General features: G+C 37.7%; 2 protein-coding genes across 4 annotated transcripts; one reads left to right on the top strand and one right to left on the bottom strand.

Annotated features, from left to right (window-relative positions):
• Positions 1–29: 29 nt before the first annotated feature.
• On the bottom strand, positions 30–16,688 carry cdcp1b (CUB domain containing protein 1b). Of its 3 annotated transcripts, XM_046059681.1 has the most exons (14): positions 16,578–16,688; positions 16,365–16,451; positions 13,633–13,845; positions 12,505–12,846; positions 11,238–11,453; positions 10,186–10,536; positions 9,141–9,356; positions 8,115–8,471; positions 6,910–7,269; positions 5,466–5,663; positions 4,606–4,962; positions 2,275–2,631; positions 2,093–2,171; positions 30–1,274 (listed from the first exon to the last, which is right to left on the bottom strand). In XM_046059681.1, exons 2-14 carry the CDS (start codon positions 16,432–16,434, stop codon positions 773–775), a joined length of 3,618 nt encoding a protein of 1,205 aa, XP_045915637.1. In that variant the 5' UTR covers positions 16,435–16,451; positions 16,578–16,688; the 3' UTR covers positions 30–772. The 3 variants fall into 3 exon arrangements, with proteins under 3 accessions (XP_045915637.1, XP_045915636.1, XP_045915638.1); XM_046059680.1 differs by lacking the exon at positions 16,578–16,688 and having other exon boundaries at positions 16,365–16,567; XM_046059682.1 differs by lacking the exons at positions 12,505–12,846; positions 13,633–13,845; positions 16,365–16,451; positions 16,578–16,688 and adding exons at positions 11,822–11,910; positions 12,000–12,038.
• On the top strand, positions 16,413–22,292 carry LOC123977152 (LIM domain-containing protein 1-like). The gene is made up of 7 exons (XM_046059684.1): positions 16,413–16,695; positions 19,584–19,685; positions 20,764–20,831; positions 20,954–21,016; positions 21,655–21,785; positions 21,957–22,008; positions 22,113–22,292. The coding sequence occupies exons 2-7, from the start codon at positions 19,640–19,642 to the stop codon at positions 22,194–22,196; spliced, it is 444 nt and encodes a 147-aa protein (XP_045915640.1). The 5' UTR covers positions 16,413–16,695; positions 19,584–19,639; the 3' UTR covers positions 22,197–22,292.
• The last annotated feature ends 233 nt before the right edge of the window (positions 22,293–22,525 follow it).

The following is a 22,525-nucleotide window of genomic DNA, read 5'->3' as shown; positions in this document are numbered from 1 at the left end:
CTCAAGAAGTAAACCATTTCCTCATCAGGCCATTTTCCTAGTATTTATTGCAAAAAACAGGTAAAAACACTTTTAAAACAAGGACCAGAGGTGCTTGCACGTTTTTCCATAGTCCCTGCTCGTGAGTCAGTGCCACGTGAGAATGAGGCAAGATTTCATAAAACTAAACACATCAAACATTCAAGAAATCATTTGACATTTTTGCTGCTTTTTTGCTGAGAGTTAGCTTAGCACAAAGGCTGGAAATGGGAAACAGCTAGCTAACAAAATCCACCTGCCAGCACCTCTAAATCTCACTAATTAATACGTTAAATCCCATTTGTTTGATCAATATAAAAAACAAAGTGACATCCTAGAGTCTCTCAATGTGACGACAAGACTACAGGAGGTCACTGTACAGATTAAACAGACATAATGTGTTAATTAATGAGCTTTAGAGGTGTTGTTAGGTGGGTTACCTCTGGACCTCCATGACCTGGATGACATAGAATCTTCACAGACATTTCATTTAATCTAACTCTCAGCAAAAAGTATCTCCCCAAATGCCAAACCTCTTTAAAAGTAGAGGATCACAGCTTCTACTCTTGAAGCTTTAGAAATGTCTGAGTCCTGATAAAGACAACATACACATCGCATTCAGAAGCTCATCTAACTCAGAATCCCTGAGTGTGGCCGAGGCACAGGAGTTCACATCGGTGCAGTCCAGAGATACTCAGGGCTGTAACGAGAATTTAGTAACAGCGGTCCATCGGGCAGTTACAGTCCTGACACACTATAAGGACTCCTCTGTTGTCGGTGGCTGTGGTTCCAGGTCAGTGCCAGAGAGCCGGATCGTGTTTAGATCTCCTGTGCTCTTGAATGTGTACAGTTCGTTGTCCATCATCCTGCGATCCTGGAACCCGAGGCTGTCCTCCCGCCCAATAGGAGTGCGTGGACGGGACGGGATGAAAGTCTCAGACATGGTCATGAACGGCTTGTAATGGTCCATCTCGGGTTCGTGGTCCGGTTCTTTGATTACAGGCAACTCTCTGTCAGTGGGGCCCGTAAATGTTTGATAGGAGTCCACCTGTGCACCTTTGAAGTCCTGCATGCTGCCCGGGTAGTTGGAGTCAACCAGCAGGTGGCTGTACACCATGTTCTCGTCTATAGAGTCGTAGACATGGGATTCGTTTTCCGACCGGCTTGTGGTGAAGTGCCTGTCACTTGGGCGGAAGATGTTCCCTTTGCCCAAGTAGATGGATGAGTCCTTGTTCTTCCTGTCTTTCTTCTTTTTCCTGTTTGAAAAGAATTAAGCAGACCACAAACAATAAGAAAGACCTAATTTTACAGAACATAAATAAAAATCACAAAACAGTTTGTCAAAAACATGATTATCCAATCCACATAAAAACCAGGGCCCATATATATCCCATTCCTTTTTTGGGGGTCTTGGCAAACATTGTAAAATGTATCAATAATTTTACTAACAATAGAATTTATATTTTCAGTTAAACTTTTAACTGGCCTGTTTTATACAGTCTGATAATCTGCAGCAATGTCACCAATGAGACGCAAGGTTTTCCTCAACATCTACATTTTATATATATATTTTTTTATACGTCCACCATATCTACAAAATTAACAATTTCAAATATTTGTAGTATATACACATGTATAAATAGAGATGAAATGATAAGAAACTGGCTGAAACTGAAACAAAAGAAAGTCAAATTGGCAGGCAGGAAAATTCTGCCGCGGATAGACGAGGTTGGTTAGTATGGTATGCATGAACAAAATTATTGCCAGCTTTAATCTTGCTGTTCGTAATATCAAACATGTGCTTATGGATAACAGATTACAAGACAGCTGCAAATTGTGGGCTCTGACTACTCTATTCTGAATGATTCAGATTACTTCAGTAACATATTACTTTTAGTGATTTAATGGCCTTTTTAATTCACAAGGATTCTGATAAATAGTTTATATTACTAAATTTGCAAGTAGGAGTAAAAGTGAAGGATTGTTATTTTTTCATTTCATCTAAGTCCACAATCTCACATATAACAGGCTGATAAATACGGGCCCAAAGGTTAAAACATTTTTGTACACTCACTTTGTGACACATACTACAGTCAGCACTATGAGCAAAAGCAAAAGAGCTCCCGCTATGCCGAGGATGATGGCCAAGAGATCTGCAGAGGCAAATAGAAGAGAGCAGAAGTAAGTCCTTTAACTTAGTTATTTAGGGTAAGTATTCTTCTTGTACATGAAAGGGCTAAATAAGTCCTTGCTTACTGGTCTTCCTCTCCAGAATAATTTTGGTCATTGCACCAAAGTGTCCCTCCTCTGGTATACAGTTGGACATGTTGATATAGAAACTCTGTGGCACCAACAGCTTCTCTTCCACCGGCTCGTCCTCTCTGCGGCTCATGAGCTCCTCCTCGGACCCCAGCATCTGTACGTTGATGCCGGTGTGCCAGTCGCTGCATTTGGGCTGGCTGACGTTGACAAACTGAACGTGTGCCTGGTACTGGCTCGGTAGAGTAACGATCCAGGATATGGTGGAGGAAGGCCTCATACCCTGAGGCCAGTTGGGGGTGGCCAGCAAGGTCGGCGACGTCGTCATCGGACTGACTCTGTAAATAATGGTCTCTAAAAAGGGATGGAAATAATGCTGTGTCATGTGGGTAATTCATCGCTGCTGGTCTACACTTTTTAAAAGTGTCACCAACATTCGTTGTACAATAGCGCCCCTGTGTGGAGTTTACAAGTAAAGTGAATGAAAGTGCTCTATTTGACCATAATTATAATGGAAAATCACAATAGGAGAACGCAGACAGATCCTCCTGCTGGGGCTGATCAAAGAATCTGCTGATTATTATCCTGACTAATCAATAAATCTTTTGGTCTGTAAAATGTCAGAAAATAGTGAAAAATGCCATTAAAATTTCCTAAGGCCACATCTTCAAGATGTCTTGTTTATCTAACCACTAAAAAGGTATTGAATTTACCAACATAGAAGACTTTGACAACCAGCAAATATTAATATTAAAGGAGCTTAAACCAGCATGTTTGGCATGTTTGCTTTAAATTGGCTTAAATGACTTATTCAACTATTAAAATGGCTGCTGATGGACAAATACTGACTTAATCATTTCAGCTCTAGTTCTTATAGTGTCGAATGTCACCATTCTGGATGTTTAGTGGATTTTACTTTTTTGGTGCAGCAGTCTACCCGTCATCTTCATCTGTGTCATCCACACTGCTTCAACTTTTTCTGTCAACAAACACTGAGAAAACACATCTAAACTTGATGCATTTAGTTGTTGATGTAGGGGAAGATCAAAATGTAGAACTGACATTTAATAAAGTCAGTCAAAGCAATTAAGCTACAGTTTGTGGGCACCGGACAAGCTGTAAACACAAAATTGACTATCACCTTATTAAAAAAAAAAAAGAACAAGAACATGTTAGCAAACTGTTGCTTAATCACATTCAGCAGTTACGGAGCGACATTATCATTAATTTAGAGTTATGTTTGTGTCCACCTAATGATTAAATCTAAGTACAATATAAATTTTTTTTTTTTTAAAGCTCAGTCTTGGTCTGAATTAATAAATTAGGGGAATATGTCTCTTTAGCGGCTAACTGCACCACTATGTTCAGAAACTAGTTGCTAACGTTGATAAGAGCCTGAATCAAAACAGTAAAAGCTGCGAGCCGTAAAACCAAAACCATAAGCTCTAAAACACAAATGCTTTGTAGGGGAGTATGAGTAGGGTATTGATTCTTTGTTGGTTTAACCCCATGAGCTGCCCTTTTCAGTCATTTGATCCCCTTGTTCATAATAAAATTGTCGCACACTGGAAATAAAGAAGGTAAAGCTGGAAAGAAAACCCTGTTGTTTGACTTCAAACTGGCTAAAATCTGTTTTCCCTGTTTCCAACAGGAATAGTTTCAGCAGTTGTTCCCAAACTGTATCTGCCAGAAGCAGATACAATTTCAACTGTAACCTGCTAATGAATTTGTTTTAATGTCCCCAGATGAATTCCATTCACAGGTGTTTTTCACCACAGACATTTTGACTTGTCATAGCAGGAAAGCTTAGATGTTACCAGTGACATTAATGATGGCTCTGTTCCAGTAATTATTGCAATGTAATACAGCAACTGATAATGTTATGTGCTGCACCTGTTGACAGGTCAAAATGTCTGCCGTAAAAAAGGTTTTAAAATTTTCTCACAATTCTCCCCCTTGTCATGAGCCGTTGGGTGGCATGCTATTTATCCACTTTAGCTCACCCTGAAATCCACTCAACTCTCTAATGTTTATAAAAACCATGAAGAAAACATAATATAATACAGCTTAAAAAGTGATTTCAGTCACTTTTTAAGCAAAAATGCCAAAATTGCTTTTCTATAATAAACTGAATATATTTGAGTTTTGCAGTGTGTGGGACAGTTAACAGTTTAAATGAATATGGAACTTTGGGCTCTGGGTATAAATATATTTTTCACTATTTTCTGACAAAATTATTAATGGATTTACTGAGAAAATAATCTGCAGATTAAGCAAAAATTAAAATAATCCTTAGTTGCAGCCTGCAACATAGTCATATTTTTTTACCTGAGAACTCCTGACTGAAGCTGACATTGAGAAAAGGCTCCGTGGTCTTGCTGAAGTCCTGGGCTGTGGCTGTGATGGAGACGTTGGCGTGCACCTGAACCTTCTGGATGTCTCCATTATAGCAGAAATCTCCAAAAACAAACCCATCGTCCTCTGCCACATGCAGGGAGACCGACTGATTACACTCCTGGCCGCGCAGGGACTGTCGGAGACTCCCTTTGGGCGACTCCAGATTCACTGTGCTGTCCTCAGGGATGTTGAGGTGCCAGGTGAAGCTGGTGAGGGACATCGGCAGACAGGAATCCAGTTGGGGCACCGTGAGGACAGTCGCAGAGCATGACGCCACATTTTGGCACGCTGTTATTAAAAGGCACAACATGAGATTGAGAATATCAAGTTCCCATGTAAAGGAATAGCCCAAATGACAAAAACAAAGATAAACTTTCTGACAAAAAGTTTATTTGGACTTACACGTGTTAACTTGTGAGTTTAGAGGTGCTGGTAGGTGGATCTTGTTACCTTTGGACAGAGCCAGGCTAGCTGTTTCCCCATTTCTAGTCTTTATGATAAGCTAAGCTAAGCTAAATGACTCTTGGCTGTAAGTTTGTATTTACTACACAGACATCACAGTCTTCTCATCTAATTCTAGGCAAGAAATCCAATAGCGTATTTCCCAAAATATTGAGGAATTTCTTTAAGGTTTAAATAGACTTCAAACTTTGACATGAATTTGGCTTTAACCAGTGAACTGTGATTATAGAAATCTACTTCAAAAAAAAAAAAATTCAGTAACAAGAAAACAAAAAAAATCTACATTATTTTAGCTATTCGTGAACGTGAAAATTAAAAAAATCTCTTACCAATATCTTTATTGGCAGTCAGACGCAAATCTTCATTTGGACAGTCAAGGAAAGAGAGGCGGGCGTTAGTACCAGCTGCCACGTTTATCTTCTTGTCAACCTTCGAGTTGATGCTCATCTCACAATAGGGATCAGAACCCACTTTCTCTATCTGCAGAGATACCCCTTGTTGTTTGGTTAGTTCCACTGTACACAGAACTAAGAGGGGAAATAAAACATACAAAGACACTGATCAGTTAAAATGAAGGTTACATCTCAGCTTTTATTGTGACAATAGTTTATCATAAATCCTGTTAAAACAAAAGTGTGGTATTTCCTTTTCCTCATTTTCAAAAATGAGTCATATCAATTTGAACTCGCATAGCCCCAGTTTTGCCGCCCATGCATCACAGAGCCAAGCACTGGATCTTGTGAAAAATATATATTAGAGGATCTGAAAAACCAAGAAAGTCATAACACAAAACTTCCTCAAATCTTCAGACTTCTATAACCATCAGGATTAAATATTCTGCCTGCTGCAGAAGATTTTCAACCCGTTTCTCAAACTGTGCGTATTTTCCAATCAAGATCACCAAAAAATTACATGTACTTGAATGCACTATTTTTTACAATGTAATATATAACCTTGAAATACACTAATACAACTGATACTTGTTTTTATTTTGGTTCATGTTCACGCATATTTACTATCTTCGTTTGGATTAGACAACAGTAGTGCAACTTGGGAAATGAGTAAAAAAATCTATTTTATTGTGCAATAGACAGACTATATTTTTAAGGCTTGCTATGAAATTTGGTAGCGATGGCCAAGGTCCTCAAAAGGATGTTTCCTAATGACTTTTGTGATCCACTGACTCTAGCACCACCATTTGTCTAATACCTTGGTTTAAGACGAAATACTGCAAAACTTCCCATCAGCCTCAGCTGTACACTGTGTTTATTGATAATTAGCAAATGTTAGGATGCTTACATGCTGTACTAAGATGGTGGACATGACATTAGACATGCTTAACATTAGCATGTTAACACTGACATAGTGATCATATTACCAAGCTAATATCAGCATTTAGCTTGAAGGTCTGCCTCACAGTGCCACTAGCATGGCTGTAACAGACACTTGGACTTGAAAAATGGATGCTTAGCTCTGTGACTCGAACGTAACGGAAATATACAAGAGCCACAAACTGGGGTAATGACTCACAACGCCAACATATTCATAACTTTCTTAACAAACTAACAAATCTCTAGTTATGTGTATCAATAAAACTCAAATTAGTCTGCTTGGATCTGTTCAGGAAAACAAAGGAAGTTGAACATCCAAAAAGTGACCTTTCAGACAACATTTAAATCTGAAGTTTCAACAGAAGTGGGATGAGTCAAGCCACCACAACTCCCAGCTCTTCACATCATAAAAATTTATTTCATTATAATATGTATACTGTACCTGGATGACCACTCCTCATTACAGAGACTCTGTAGTTCAAGGTCAGTCCTTGTAGCGTCTTGTTGGTTTCACAATTCTTCAGCACCATGTTGAAGTTGCCCTGCTGATGCTCCGGCTGTGGTTCCGTTAGGGTCAGTTGGGTCACCTTCTTGCCCTCTTTATGGTACTCCACCTCCACTTGATTGTTGAGGCATTCTGGAGCTGTGTGATCACGGAAGAGAATCGTGTAGTTGTGCAAGCCGGGCACAGTGAAGTCCCACTGCATCTGCTGGTTATCAGGGAAATCACTAGGATAGTTGGCTGTGATGAAGTCTGTGTCTGATACACCACGTGGAAGGTTGACTTTCACTATGGCCACCACTTGAGAGAAACAAGAAGATAATTATATATATATATATATAAATTAAATACACTTTTAAATGATCTGGTATTTTCACCACTCAATGTTGAAACTGGACAATATATAAGTCTGGAGGAAGAAAAGCACATTGTGCAATGTGCTCTCTCAAAGATATAGAAAATGAGTTGAGTGTATTTTTGTCCTTTTTACTAGAAGCCACGCAATACTTTGTTTAGTAACATAAAAAAGAAACTGACTGAAACAGAAATGCATATTTTAAACATGAATGATGCACCAAGACTTCTTTCGGTAAAAACGAAACCTGTTCCTGAAGTTTGCTTTCCATATTCTAAAGCTGATGATACACGGAGCAACTTTTGGAGCAATGTTGTTGGGCAATGTTGCCGTCAATGGTAATGAATATAGATTACCACCGCAATCTCCCCACATCTGCACTGTTCGCTCCTCTCTGTCCTGCTGTCATCACAGACATGTCTGCACTGACTTGCTGATAGATTCACCTCTTCTGCTGAGTCCGCAGTTGTGTTCTTTAAAGGCCATGAGATGAGATGACATTACATTGTTGTTGTTTTTTTAAAATACCATACTTATCCAAACATATGGAGTGAACCACCTGACATACTGCTGAGAAAGGCTCTGTCCCGAGGCTGGACTGTTTAATTTTTACTGTTGTTAAAAATATTGACGGGAGTTTGAATGGAGGTTTTCTTACTTGTGGAACTGATGGTTTTCTTTTGGTTTTGTCTATGTGTTAGCTTAAGTTGTCTTGTTACATGATATTTGATATGTAGCGGTGTCTTTTAATCAAATGTTTGGCATTACACAGCCTAATTAACTAACTTACTGGTGGTCTCAGGCCCAACAGTGAGTTTGAAGTCAACAGGATACAGCTTCCTGTCCGCAGGCACGTGTAGAGACATACGGCCCTTGTAGCGAGGCAGGATGGTAGTCACAGTTCCTCCTCTGCAAAAAGTGCCAATGGTTGCTGGCCCCGTGCGCAGATAGGTAACAAGAGAGTATGTGTGCTCATCTGGACAGATCTCCTCATTAGGAATCTGTCGCATTCCCATTTCTGGGAAGTCCAGTTGGAAGGCCCGGGTGGGAACAACTTTCACATCCCAGGTGAAGGTTCGGTTGAAGTCAGGGAACAGTGAGGACTCGGCCTGAACAATGTTACCAGAACAGGAGTTCTCTGTGCAGGCTGGAATTTGTAGACAAGAGCATAATTGTGATTTAGAATTTTAAAAGTATAAAAACAACTGCATTGTTAAAGCATTAAAACTAGTTGGAAAAACAGAGATGAATTTATCGCAAGATGTCAACAGGAAATAATTTACTGTTGGTGACCATTATCAAATCTAAATAAATCTAGTAAGTCATCAATGTGAGGGTGTTCTTTTTAAATGGTCTTGGAAAGAGAAAATCATAGGACTGTGTACTTAATCTCATGCTTCCACAAAGACAAACAAATTACATTTTTTTATTATTCATTAACAATACTGTTGAAATTAATAATCTTTGAGTTGTGTGTTATTTTATTTAAATGAGAAACAAACATGACATCATGTCAAAAACATCACCCTAAGAAGAGTTAGGGTTGTGAAAAATAAGTTAGTAATTCAAGAGATTTTTCTACCATTTTGCCTTGCTTGTGTGAAAGCCACCCTAACATTATCTGAGTCATTCCACTGTAGTTTGGACAGGAGTATAAAGACTACTACGGTACCATTCACATACTAAATACGTCTTTCAAGGTGGCTTAGGAGCCTTTTAAGAAGACTTTTACAGTCATCAGAGAACATGGGAGAAACCTGAAGATAAATATTTATTAAAAATACCGTATCAAATTTCTATGTTTAGATATTCATACCAATCTGTCTGTTGATCACCACACTGAAGACATCCTGAGGCCGAGGGCAGGTAAACTCTACCGAGATGTTGCTATATTTTTTAAGGGTAATTTGTGTCTGTTTGCATGTCTTTCCAGATCCTTCCATCATACACACACTGCAGTCAGGCTCGGTGGTCACTCTGCTGATGGTAATGGAGGTGTTCGGATCAGGGGTCACCAACAAAATCCTGCCACCTAAAGTGAAAGTTAGTTCAATGTAAATTCAATTAATATGTTAAAACATTACATATTCTTTTAATGGTTTACGTCAGTATAATGTATACAGTCCCCACTTTTTAGCTATGCTAGCAGTGTGTGTGTGTGTGTGTGTGTGTGTGGGGGGGGGGGGGGGGGGGGGGGGGGGGGTTTACAATGTCAGTCTGTCATTCCATCACTTTGGTCCAGACATTATTAGATGGATTGCCATATTATTAAGTACATACATCAGGGGATGAATCCTAGCGACTTTGGTGATCACCAAACATTTAGTCTAGTGTCACAACAGGATTCACATTTTTGGCTTTTAAATATCGTGGCAACTATTGGACTGATTGCCATAACACTTGGTTCAATAATTCATGTCCCTGTCAGGACAAAATCTAATAACTTTAATTATCCATTAACTTTCAATCTAGTGCCAGCATCAGGTAAAAAGTTGTTGTTGTTGTTTATTACCAAATACCTGCAAAATTACTGACATAACCATCTGCCTCTGCTGTACTTTGTGTTTAGTGCCAATCAGCAAATGTATGCTAACACATTAAACTATATGCAGTCTATGTGTTAAACTAAGATGGTGTGCGTGGTAAACATCATACCTATCTAACATTAGCATGCATGTGATTATGAGCATGTTCAAGCTAATATTTAAGCTTTAGTCACCAAACTATGCCCATGGAAAGAGCTTTGCACTATTATGTAAAATTAATATATTTTAATGAAGCATCTTTCATTTTGAAGGACGTAGCATCAGTTTTTAGGAATATGTCTTTGTAAAATAAATAGCTATTCATCAAACACTTGCCTCTAGGTGCTGCGTTGACAGTGAATGCTGGTGAGTTCAGTTCTCCTTCTTTGGGCAGTTCTACAGTCACAGTCGTCACTCCAACCAGTTCAAGATGAGACAATATTCCACCCTCGCAGTAGCTGTTAGTTTTGATCTTTCCGTCACTTTTAGTTGTACTCACTGAGTACTGGTAGCCATTTTGGCAATTTTCTGCTCCAGATATCTCCTTTAATCCATCACCAGCAAAGTCCAAAGTTAATACAGTGGCCTCTGGTACAGTAATGTCCCATGTTAAGGATCTTCTAAAGTCCTTGAAGAGGTTGGGATCAACCTCTCCTGCAGCAGGAGTGCAGGAGCTCTTGGTGCATTCTGGATAAAAAAATGTTTGACTGACATATGAATTTTATAGACTTCCAGTATCATGCCTTTGGAGGACAAAACATCACTCAATCATCTATAAATAAATTAAAAAAAAGTACATACATAAATAACCTCTGAAATAATTAAAGAAATTATTAATAAATATTTTGATTACTGAATAAATAAATAAATGGTCATAATTGGGACAGAAATAAATATATTTCATTCATCTCTACATTTCTATAAATCTTTATTTGTTTATTTCTATGTTTCTTTATCAATTTTATTTATTTATGTATTTCAAACTTAATTAATCTTTTCTATATTTCTGTTTTTCTTTTTACTCATTTCATAGAAGTAAATAAAGATATAAAAGCAGAAATTTAGAAATACAGAAATAAATAATTACAGACAGAAACATTCATTCATATACAAAATTATTTCCAACATTTATTTAGTTAATTTAACATTTAACTATGTATTCATTACAGTTTCTATATATTAATTTATTATTTTATTAATTAATAAAAAATTATTTCTGTATTTATTCCAGCAATTGTTTAAGTATTTTATTTATTTTTATTGATGAATAAGTAATTTGTTGTCTTATATCCACGAGAATTTAATGTATAGCTAATCCCAAATTAACCAATCTCAAATTCTGATGGTAACTGAAGTAAATTTTGAAATGTAGACTCCACAGTTCTCACCTATTCTCTTCTTCATCTTCACACTGTAAACATCCTGAGGTTTTGGGCAGCTGAACTCTAGCAAGAGTTTTTCAACGTTCGTCAGTGTCTTTTCTGTAGGGCTACATTTGGAAGTGGAGCCATCGCCAGAGCACACTTCACATTCTGGTTCCTGAGGATCCCGGCTAACGATCACAGTTGTGCTGGAATCAACACTTAAAACCACTGTTCGGCCCTCTACAGGGGGTAAAAAGGAGAGAGTGAGACAGACCCCAGGAATAGGTTGCAATAGCTATTTGTAAATAAAAATCCATCATTAGGTCTGTATGTAAAGTCCTTCTTAAGGTCTTAATGGCTATTAGCTAATCTCAGACTAGTGAAATCATGTGAAATTAAATTTAAACTTAAAAATAAAAAAAATAAGCATTCTTGCAAAGAGTTAGATGAGATTGATACCACCCTCTATATGCTATATATGAAACGTCCGTCAGCAGCCGGCTAAATTAGCTTAGCACAAAGGCTGGAAATAAGAGGAAACAGCTAGCCTAGGTAAATCAGCCTACCAACGCCTCTAAAGCTCTCTAAACTCATGCATTAATACGTACCATGTCTGTTTAATCCTATTCTTGGTTGGAACCAATAACTTTGTGGAGTCTGCTGGCTGCCTGGCAACTGGTCCTGACCACGAAATAGTCTGGCACAGAAGTGGTTTGTAATTTACACATTTGGTCTTTGTGTGGCTCAAACAAACAAGAGCATTTTAACATATTTTATGAACGTTACCTCTAGACAGAGCCAGGCTAACGATTTCCACGTTTTGAGGCTTTGTGATAAGCTAATTTAGCCAGTTGTTGTTAGCAGCTTCACATTTAGCGTATAACCATGTATCAATCTTCTCATCTAACTCACTGCAAGAAAGCAAATAAGTGAATTTCCCAAAGATGTCAGTTTCAGGGGACAAGACGATATTATTAACCTTAAATGCCAATCGTTTGTAAATGTAGCTATGACTTTGCTTAATTTACAAATTAATACAAGGAGAAATATGTGTCTGTAAAATTCATGCGGTAGGACTACTGGAAAATATCTATATGAAGCCTAATGTTGTTATCATTAAAGGTAGGCTTAATACAGCCATTTATTTGCATAATGTTTTGTAGTTTGAAGTTATTTTTGTGAAATGTACTTTAAAATCATCCAAGTTAATTTTGAATTTAAGAAAAAATAAAATAAAATCAACAATGCTACTACAGGCTTTCTTAAAATAGTTTGTATACATTTTTCTTACTTAACGGTCCAGCGGAGGCCTGGAACAACACAGATTGGACCTGAATCTTTGGACTGACTTGCAGAGACACAACAGCTTCATTGGGCAGGTCTAGACGAGTCACAGAACCACCTTGACAATACTGAGTCTGGCCCTTGCTATTTGTTTTAGATGTGGCCACCGAATACTGAAATCCATTAGGGCACTGCTGTGACGTCGCCATCAGTCCCTCTCCGAGGATGTCCAGACTCACAGTTGTCTTCTCGGGTGCCTTCAGCTCCCATGTGAAGGTTCTGGTGAACTCTGTTAGGATGGAGGGTTGAGTTTCTACTGTTGTAGGGCTGCAGGCGTCCTTAGTGCACTCTGGATTCAAATGAAGCACAACAAAATGCACAGATTGGTATGAGAATTCAGCTCTCATGCAAGGTGCACATTGCAAGTCTCTTATTTATTTTAAAGTAAACAGAAATGTATGTTAATTAAACAGAAATTAAACAGAAACATTAAAAGTCATGGGAATTAAATGAATTGTAGCACCATAGCAACCTAAAGAATATCTAAGGCACAGTGGAATGATGGGGGGACTGGGGTTTTTAGCTAATATGCAGCATCTGATATGGTTGATCCTATTAAAGAGCGACGATCCTACTAGCTAACAGAAACAACTACACATTGTAAACTCAGGCCTATTCACTATTCCACTTGAATGAAACCAAACAATATAAAAAAATTGCTGACTGACGGCTAATTTGAAAGTAAAAACCCAAATATTCAAATTATTTGATTACATAGAAGATAAAATATGCTGACATTTTTATAAAAGTTGTTTGTACATATGATAATGTTTAAACCTACAATAATGGATTTTTTGGCCACTTGTGGGCAGTTATAACAAGTTTTGAATACAACATTGACACATCATCACTTTCTTTTTAAGCTGATATGGTGTAAAACTTTAAATGTTGCCATTTTGCAGCATGGTGTACTGAGCAGAGAAGCCGGTGCTGGAGCCTTAATGTTTGACAGCAGTGAGGCTTTGTGAAGAACTTTTAATTCATTGACCTTTTTTGCTGAGTATATTTGAAAATACAGACCTGTAAAGCTAAGACTAGTTTACTGTATGCATCATAAGATCATCTGTAAACTCACCAATGGTCCGATTAATCATCACAGTATATGCCTGTTCAATGGGCTGGTTGCACTTGAACAACAGTTGGACCTCTTCCTCAGGTACCAGAGACAGAAAAGATTGGCATGTCTGTGTGTCATTCCCCCTGCTGACTGTACACACAGTACATTCATCCAGCTCGGTGGACACCGTCACTGTCGAGCCTTTGTCTGGTCGCACCATCTGTAGGCATTCTGAGGGAACAGATCAGAGGGAGTTAGCTGCAAATAGCCTTAAAGATGTTATAAATTGTGATCTAAAAATTTTTTTTTGCCAGTGTTGTCCGTTTGCAACTGCATTTCAGCTCCTTGAGATCAATATTCCCATATTTGGACTTGGGTCTTTGGATACACAAGCGACAACATTCTTCCTCATAAAAATATTTTCACAACAGTTCTTTGATCTTCAACAATACAGAGGAAACGATTCACTGATTAATTGATCAACAGAAAATGTTAGCATGTTAACATGCTAAATTATACCTTAACCATTATACCTGCTTAGCATCACAATGTTGGCATTGTCTTTGTAAGCATTAGCATTTAGCTTTAAACACTGCTGTGCCTTCTGAAAATGAGGTTTTTCTGCTTTTCATTGTGTATAATGATTTTAAACTGGATACTTTCTGGTTTTCACAGTTCACAGACAAAACGATATAATGAACAAATGATCAGCAGATTAATTAAAAATGAAACACACAAACAGTTAGTTGTAGAAGCCCTATTTTAACATTGGAGGGGCTGAAGGAATCAGATGAGTGGACATTAGTTAGTTCACACTGTCCAGCTCTCCTGTATAACAATTTAAGGTATCAAGGCACAAACGCCCACACAAACAGTTTTATGTTGACGCTAACAGAGTAAACAGTGGTATCAGGCACCCAGGCACACCTATCCCCATGTTGTGTAGTGACAGACCAAAGCAAATTCATTACCCCCGAGTCATCTAGCTGTGAGAAAAGAGAAGAACTCAAGGTGAACCAGTTTTTAAAAGCACGAGTAACTGCTGTTTCTGTGATATTTGACTCGTATATTGTAAATGCAAGCTTCTTCTTTTACTGAAATTGTGCATACGCAGCCTTTTTAGATGATACTGTTACTGTAATTTTATACATCAGCAGCTGAAAAGCTACATTGCAGGTTTGGTTTCACATTTGTCCCTGTTTTGGTCTCCCCTGTGGTTCCAGTGCAGCTTAAGTGGCTTAAATCATGTCCTTTTCCATTAGAATACTTTCTATACAACAGCCGAGAATAACTTCATGTAGATATATCAGTGTCCGTGTAAATGTCAGATATATCATTATCAGATTTTTTTAACTCCCAAATATTGATATTGTTATTGGCCTCAAAATAGAGATACACGTGTATTTTAGCTAAATGGAATACTCAACTATACTATAATTTTATATTCTATTGATTTTGCTAAAACTTCTTAAATAAGAAAATCATAGAGAATAATAATGCACAAAAGAGAAAGAAAGAAAATACATACCCATGAGAGCATTTATAGTTTATATATGCACACACACACACACACACACACACACACACAAATACAAATATAGCTATACATACACCAGCTGCATACACAAATATTAACTGCTCTGCTTTCCACAAATTCCTCTCCTCCGAAAATGGTCTCCCAGCCACTTAACAAAACATCATAATTATGCTTGTTTGGATCTTATCTGAAGCTCTGCAGTCCCTCCTAGTGTTTGCAGTCTAGGATTTAAATCAAAAATATAACTTGAAAAATCCCAAATACATTTATGAAACCATCCTCCAATAAATCTGAACTAAAAGGCACGCCCAAAGTATATAAGTCATTGCAATATATATTAACCCTGGTGGCAGTTTTGTTGCTGCAGTGATAGATTTGAATTAAATGAAGGTGTGTGGTTAGTTCACACATAGCAATACACCAGGAATTCACAACCTGAACTTGCAAGGACTTGAAAACAAGGCAGAGCAATATAGCACAAACAGTTGGCTAGAGGGCTTCATGTGACAGTTAACAATATGGGTGTGTCAAAGATGTCACAGGTTCCTGTCATATTTAGAGGCAAAATATAAATATCATAACGTCCACAAACACTCTAAAAGAGAATAAATTCACCATGCTGCTGCTGACTTTTGCCCATAACATGAATCAAGGCAGAGGGGAAGAAATCACTGAGCTTAAATCTAGCAAACAATATAATAGACAGCCCACCAGATTCATAACTCAGCAGCAGATTGCTAGTCAATCATTAATGAAGCTATGAAGAATTCATGCCTCCAGGAAGCTCCATAAATGTCTCATAAACTTTCAGAAAATGGAGGACTAGAAGTCAGGACTGAGAGTAAATGTGCTTCAGCCTTTCATCTCCATGGTCAAGTCAATCAATCATACATAACGCTGACTTAACGTCCTCTATTACCTCTTAATTTATTGACAGAGAGCTTAAAACATAACTCATTTCATCGTGAGTGCATAGGCTACAGGCCATTTGCATTAGGTTTGCCTGAGCACGCTTTATCATAACAGACAGCATGACCTCATCTCGGTTAGTAGGCGATGTTTGACAAAATGGAAACTTGAATTAAATATTAGGGCCTTTCATGATGTTGTCCGGAACGCAATAAAGTTAGAGGGGAACCAGGTAAACACAGCGTCACCAAACAATAAATGAAAATGTGCCTATGTTTCTAGCTAAGAGACATTGTTATCCCACCTGATGATTCGAAGACCGTCAAAAACCAAAGTCCCAGGAGCGCGCAGGTCGCACTGAGCCGCATGTTCATTAAAAACGAGGAATCTCCTGTTATTAAAAATGTAGTTAGTAAAATTTTTTTTTAAAAGGTGCTGTTTGTCTCTCAAACACGCAGTAGCATTTTCATTCACTTTCCAGCGACGGCGTTGACAGCCACTTCCTGCTCAGCATTACCTGCGCCCGGCAGAGGGCGTGGACCACAGGTAGGTTACCTGCCCAAACTTGACCGTTGGAGGAGCAGGAGCGGGCCCTGCCGTTGTTCCCTTGAGCCGAAACACTGCTGAGCTGATACGTAAGATATAGACTGTTGATAAGACACGAGGTCCTTATTTGACTTCACTGTGTGGCACAATGGGTGCCCTATTTATAAACAGCCAAACATGCCAAGGATTGTTGGCATCGTGCTGTGTATCCCCAAAATGAGGCAGGAGAAGGGTGCGGGAAACAGAGCATAAAGTAGAGGTTACTTTATGTTTCAATACCCAAAATGAATAGTGTTACATGCCTCTGATTAATAATATAATTTAAAGAGAATAATATTATACACATCAGGAATTAAGATGGTTAAATTTAGTCCCTAGAGGGATCTTTCTGGTGACAGTTAAAATAAGCAATATGTTTACATTCTAAAACCAGGTTGTGCCTGGTCAGGTGCATTGTTTTCCACAGTAAAATGATGATGAAAATGTGATTAACTGTATTTGTGTGATATCTAATAGTAGGTTTAAACTGTGTACAACACTCCCATGTTGCAGAGGCTACTGCCTCCACATGCCCCCATGACGCAGACATTCCTACACAGTAACATACCTGAGGGCAAGACACTCACAAACACACGTTTGTGTTACATTTTTGAACGCTTTAGCTGCTTGTCACCTTAATAATTTACCTATAATTTAATTGCAGAATGCCTAAAATGATCCGTAAATCCAACACCAGCCTAAGCTAGCCTCAGTTTTGACTCCTGTAGCCTAATTTCAACATATTTTCCTGTCTAAACCACACGCACAAACCACAAAACTAAACAATACAGATGAACGAGTGAAAACGGTACAATACTCTCATTTGTCCTTATAGGTCCTTGTGAGAGCACTTTGATCCATAAAACACACACATGCACCTTTGCAATGAAACACAAGTGACACTGAGTATTTTTGTTGAACCAGTCTGACAGCTTGCAGAGTGGGCGGTGTGGTGAATTTAGACAGCCTCAGTGAGTCTCAACAAGGGACCTCAGTGAAGAATCAGCAGCTGTCAGACTCCCCACTCCCCTCCCATGTTACTGTAGAACATGTGCTGTGGAGAGTTTCATTAAAGTTTCCGGTGCCAGTAGCATGCCAGTTTGGAGACAATATAGGTTGTGTAACATGTCCATGTTATCAATACTGGTTTGTTGTTTATCATAGACTAATAAGATTGTGAAATGCTTAGTTGGTCATCAAAAGTAGTTTTTTCTACATGTTTGGCATCTTCTTACTTATTATTTTACAGAACAGATTGTGTTTTAAATAGAAAATATGAAACATAAATCAGAGAAAGATCCATGAAAATAGAAGAAGAGTACGTAAAATATATAGTCACAGAATGAAGGGCCTGAACAATCCACACGAGGGCAGTAACACAAAACATAGGAGCAGTTTGTAAGTTTTTTAAGGTTCAGTATTTGTACATGCGCAGACATTTGAAAAGGTGTGAAGAATGAGAAAAGCTGAGGTAAACACTGGTGTAAGGCTGCAGTAAAGCAGACAATAGCACCAATCATTGCATTTCTTTAATTTTTTTGAAAGATTTTGGACACTGTTGGTTAAAAAAAGCAGGCCTGTTTGTTATTAACATGTTTTTTTATATTTAATTTATTTTCCCCTATTAGTAAGTGAGGGCTAACATAGCTACAGCAGCTTATGTTAACACTCATTTGGCAAAATATTACTCATTATTATACAAGACTAGAGATTTAATTGATTGGTTATCCATGCACAAAGAAGAAGATTTCAGTTGATTTAAAATATTTAATAATGGGGAGCTGTTTGGAGCTGTCTCCTCTTACTGGTACACATGCAAAAACGTGAGAAACCCTCCACTACCATCTGAAAGTAGGTTAGAGTTTTGAATGGACCATGGCTTTTGTCATGTATGAACTTTGTTTCATCCATCCTTACAGAATTGCAGTGATGGAAAATAAATTGACTTCAGTATTGTACTTAACATTTTGTAGTACTTGTAGCCTACGTTTCTTAAACTCTGTTTCTATTTTATGTAGCTTTCCTGCCGCATTAACCATCTCCTGACCTCTCTGACCCTTTGGACTGACCCTAACCCCTATTGAAACTATTGGACTAAACAACCTGTTAAGAAAGTAATTAAAATGAGTTCCACCTCAACCAGCTAAAGCAGTAGAAAGCTGCTTTTAAAATAATAACAATGTTATTTTACTTTTAATACTAAAGTACATTTTGCTGATAATACTTCTGTACTTTTACTTACGTAAGATTTGGAACGCAGTACTTTTACATTGTTGGACTGGTCATTCTACTTAAACTATCTGAATACTTTTTCCACTGCAGAATCGCTGTTAGTGAAACCAAGAAAATTGATTGAAATGAGGTATTCTCTGCAGCTAAGAAGTGACTTCAGTTTCATAGAATTTAGGGACATTTTTCACACCCACCCACAATGACAATAACATTTATTTGAATGGTAAATTGATAATTTAAATGCAGATCCAGCACCATCAGTATCAAAATACTGCCCTTGTGGTCTCCTAACTTCTGCTAAAATATACCAGTTGCCATCCACTAATCCAGCCACCCTGGAGGAGTCAGGGGGTCTGAAGGCTTGTTACCACAGACAAACCAAAAGCAGCAAATGCAACACCCATAAACCCAGAGAGCAGCTCCCCTTACAGCTGTCTGCACCGCACATAAAATTAGACCCCCAGACAGTCGTACTGTAGGCTCCAGCAGGCGGAGACAAATGGGAAAAATACTGTAGGAGATGGACCCAAATTATAATTCTAATCTTTACTTTGGTAAGGAAGGAATACACTGACTATACTACCTCTTTAATATGGTATTTTAATCTATTCCAGCACTCTACAGGCTTAAAACAGATGATTATTCAGCAGGTGTGTGAGTGTTGCATTTCATCTTTGTGTATTGTGTGTTTGTGGTCTGTATTCAGGGAGCTGTGCAGGTTGCAGTAAAGCAGTGCAGGGGGAAGGGAGTGCCTGCCGGGCGATGGGACATTTATTTCACGACGCTTGTTTTACCTGCAGCGTTTGCAGTGAGTCCTCTTGATGTGAGAGTGGATGTTTTGGTAGAACGTTAAGGGTCCAACATACCTTAAAGCCCCTCAAAACCTGACATATGTATTTCTTCATTAAATAGTCTATTCATAAGCAACAATCAAATTAAACATTGATCTTGAGTATTGGGTATTATTTATTAAGTAGTTATAACTCAAAAACTCAGTTAATCTGCTTGGCCTGGTGCTTGGCTTGAGTAAATGTATCTTACATTACAACTCTGAACTAACCTGACCAAGTTTTTATAGGTGTAAAAACATAGTTTTTATAATTGTAAAAATAATTGTAATTGTAGTATTGTATAATTTTATTTTTGACATTGTTAGTATTATGTTTAATGTCACTTATCACTTTACTTTATTCCATGCTATCCACTTGCTGCTGTAATGTTGAAATTTCTCACCTGTGAGACAAATAAAGGCTGATCTTATCTTATCTTACCAGTCAAGTCTGGAGAGTTACATTTCCAAGGTAACTCAGGTCAGACTTATTCAAACCTCCTTTATTAACTGAATTTACTTACTTTACAACTTTAAATAGGCCTGTGGTTTGATAACATTCGGCTGATGGAAACCAAGCATTTTCTAACTGAGGCCAGCCCACTTAAACCAGTGAGAAAAACATGAACAGAAATCCAAAAATAATTATGTGAAATAACCAAAACTGTTTTTATTTGCTCTTATTTATTATGTTTACCCCTTTAATAACATGCTTTTTAGTTTGTGTATAGTTTACTGCACCTTCAGGATCTCTTTAGTGCCTGTTAATCATTATCTTTTATTGCAGTCAGGTTTTTTGATGAACCTGCTTTTGATCTTTCTATGTACATTATCTAAATGTTTTTTCTGTATTTTTGTATATTTGTTAGATTTTTTATTATGCCCTGGTCCAAAGAAAAAATATTTCTCAGCACTATTTCTTCTGCCTGAAATCACAATAAAAGTTAGAACTTTAGTCTTTTACAAAACAAACTAAAAGTGTGTTATTAAATGTCAAATGTGAAAATCAGAAAATCCCCATTTTCACCTTGTTCCTTTTCCTCTGTTTTGTGTGTAGGTAAAAAGCTCAGCGGCAAGCCATTTTATACAGTGTCAGGAAAAATCTATTGTGAGGAAGATTTTTTGGTAAGAACATCTTGTTTTAGCGTGGTGATACAGAAGAGTTAAATGCTGCACCAACATATGATTTGTATCCAGTTTTTACTGCCAGACGTTTAATGGGTGCATTGTTGTGTTATTTAATGTAGTACTCAGGAGTTCATCCATCTTCAGAAGTGTGCAACAGCTGCGGACATTTAATCATGGACTTGGTGAGTAAGCATTCATTTACTGTATGTACAGTGGTCGAAGAAGTACTCAGATCTTTTACTTAAGTAAAAGTACCAATACCATGATGAGTACTCCAAGTACTCCATTAAATAATAAGTCATTCATTTAAAATCTTACTTCGGTAAATCATAAATTATAAATTATAATCAACATGTACTTAAAGTTTTAAAAATAAAAGTACTTAATTCTGAGATATTATTATATTTTAGATTATTAGATTATTAATTATTAATAAAGTAGCAGATCAGTGGGGATAGTTTAAACTTTTTTACACAGTAAAGTTGGATAGTTTTGCCCAGTAGTTCTTAACATAGGGGTTGGGCCACTCGAGAGAGTCCCAAAATAGATCTAAGGGGTCATGAGATGACTAATGGGAGAGGAAAGAAGAACAGTTCTACCACACAAATCTCTATTCATATTTTTTTACTTTATATATATATATATATACCACTGGTTTAATCTTCAACAAATATTTATTTGTATTTTATTTAAAAACTTTTTTGTACTTTTTAATGTAAAATCTTTATTCAAATTAAATCAAACTTGAGTAAATGTACTTAAATACATACCACCACTGGCTGTCACATTGTGTAAAGAAGAGCTCATTTTGCATCATCAGGTCTTGCAGGCTCGGGGGAAGTCCTACCACCCGTCCTGCTTTTGCTGTGTTGTCTGCAGACAGAGCCTGGAGGGTCAGCCCTTCTCTGTAGACACAGATAACAGGGTTTACTGTGTCAGAGACTACCACAAGTGAGTTTCTTATACACAAACTGTACAACAACAATGGGCCAAGCCCTTTAACTCACACTCCAGACAAAAGGTGAAACCATATCCTGCCAGGGAGGCCACACATGTCACGCCCGGAGTGATTTCACTGTTCAGTTTCTGTGACCTTTTGCTGAGTCTCATTCATGGTTTCAGGGTCCAAGCGCCCCGCTGTGCTGCCTGCAGAGTGCCGATACTGCCAACTGAGGTGAGGTGAATTCATTGTTTAATTAATGACAAATAGCAGTAATTGATATTTCATTTTCTGAGTAATTACTTTAATAATTTATCTCCATTTGTTTATTGTTTCAGGGGTCTACAGAGTCTATTCGAGTGGTATCATTTAACAGAAATTACCATGTAGAGTGCTATAGTGGTGAGGTGAACCTCATTTGAGGACAGGAGCAGGCTGATATACATCTCTATGTGTTTTTCTGCAGGTCTTTGTTTTGTGAATGTAAAACATTAAAGAGAAGTAGATGAATCTGTGGCGTTTTGCACAATTTCATGTCTAAAATAAAGTCACTTCAAACGTAAATGGTGTCATTTAATATGTTTCAAATTTCATACAACCTTTACTACATGGTTTACTGTGATGAAGACCTCCTTTTTGTTGTCTTTCTATGTTTCAGGTTTTATCTGTGAACTTTTCTTCAGCTCTTACCATCCCTGAAAAGAGACATCTTGTTACAAAGGCTCATTGATATTGGTGTTAATGTTGACCT

Source organism: Micropterus dolomieu, linkage group LG09 (assembly GCF_021292245.1).
Source record: "Micropterus dolomieu isolate WLL.071019.BEF.003 ecotype Adirondacks linkage group LG09, ASM2129224v1, whole genome shotgun sequence".
In the NCBI taxonomy this organism is placed as follows: Eukaryota; Metazoa; Chordata; class Actinopteri; order Centrarchiformes; family Centrarchidae; genus Micropterus; species Micropterus dolomieu.
Note: the sequence above shows the minus strand (reverse complement) of the source record. Positions and strands in the feature narration are given on the sequence as shown.

Coding starts and splice junctions, on each gene's coding strand:
- LOC123977152 (XM_046059684.1), top strand. CDS start 19,640: ATGGGACATTTATTTCACGACGCTTGTTTTACCTGCAGCGTTTGCA. Junction 20,832..20,953: donor ATTGTGAGGAAGATTTTTTG/GTAAGAACATCT, acceptor TATTTAATGTAG/TACTCAGGAGTTCATCCATC. Junction 21,017..21,654: donor GACATTTAATCATGGACTTG/GTGAGTAAGCAT, acceptor TTGCATCATCAG/GTCTTGCAGGCTCGGGGGAA.
- cdcp1b (XM_046059681.1), bottom strand. CDS start 16,434: ATGAACATGCGGCTCAGTGCGACCTGCGCGCTCCTGGGACTTTGGTTT. Junction 13,846..16,364: donor GACGGTCTTCGAATCATCAG/GTGGGATAACAA, acceptor CTGTTCCCTCAG/AATGCCTACAGATGGTGCGA. Junction 5,664..6,909: donor AATGAGGAGTGGTCATCCAG/GTACAGTATACA, acceptor TTCCCCTCTTAG/TTCTGTGTACAGTGGAACTA.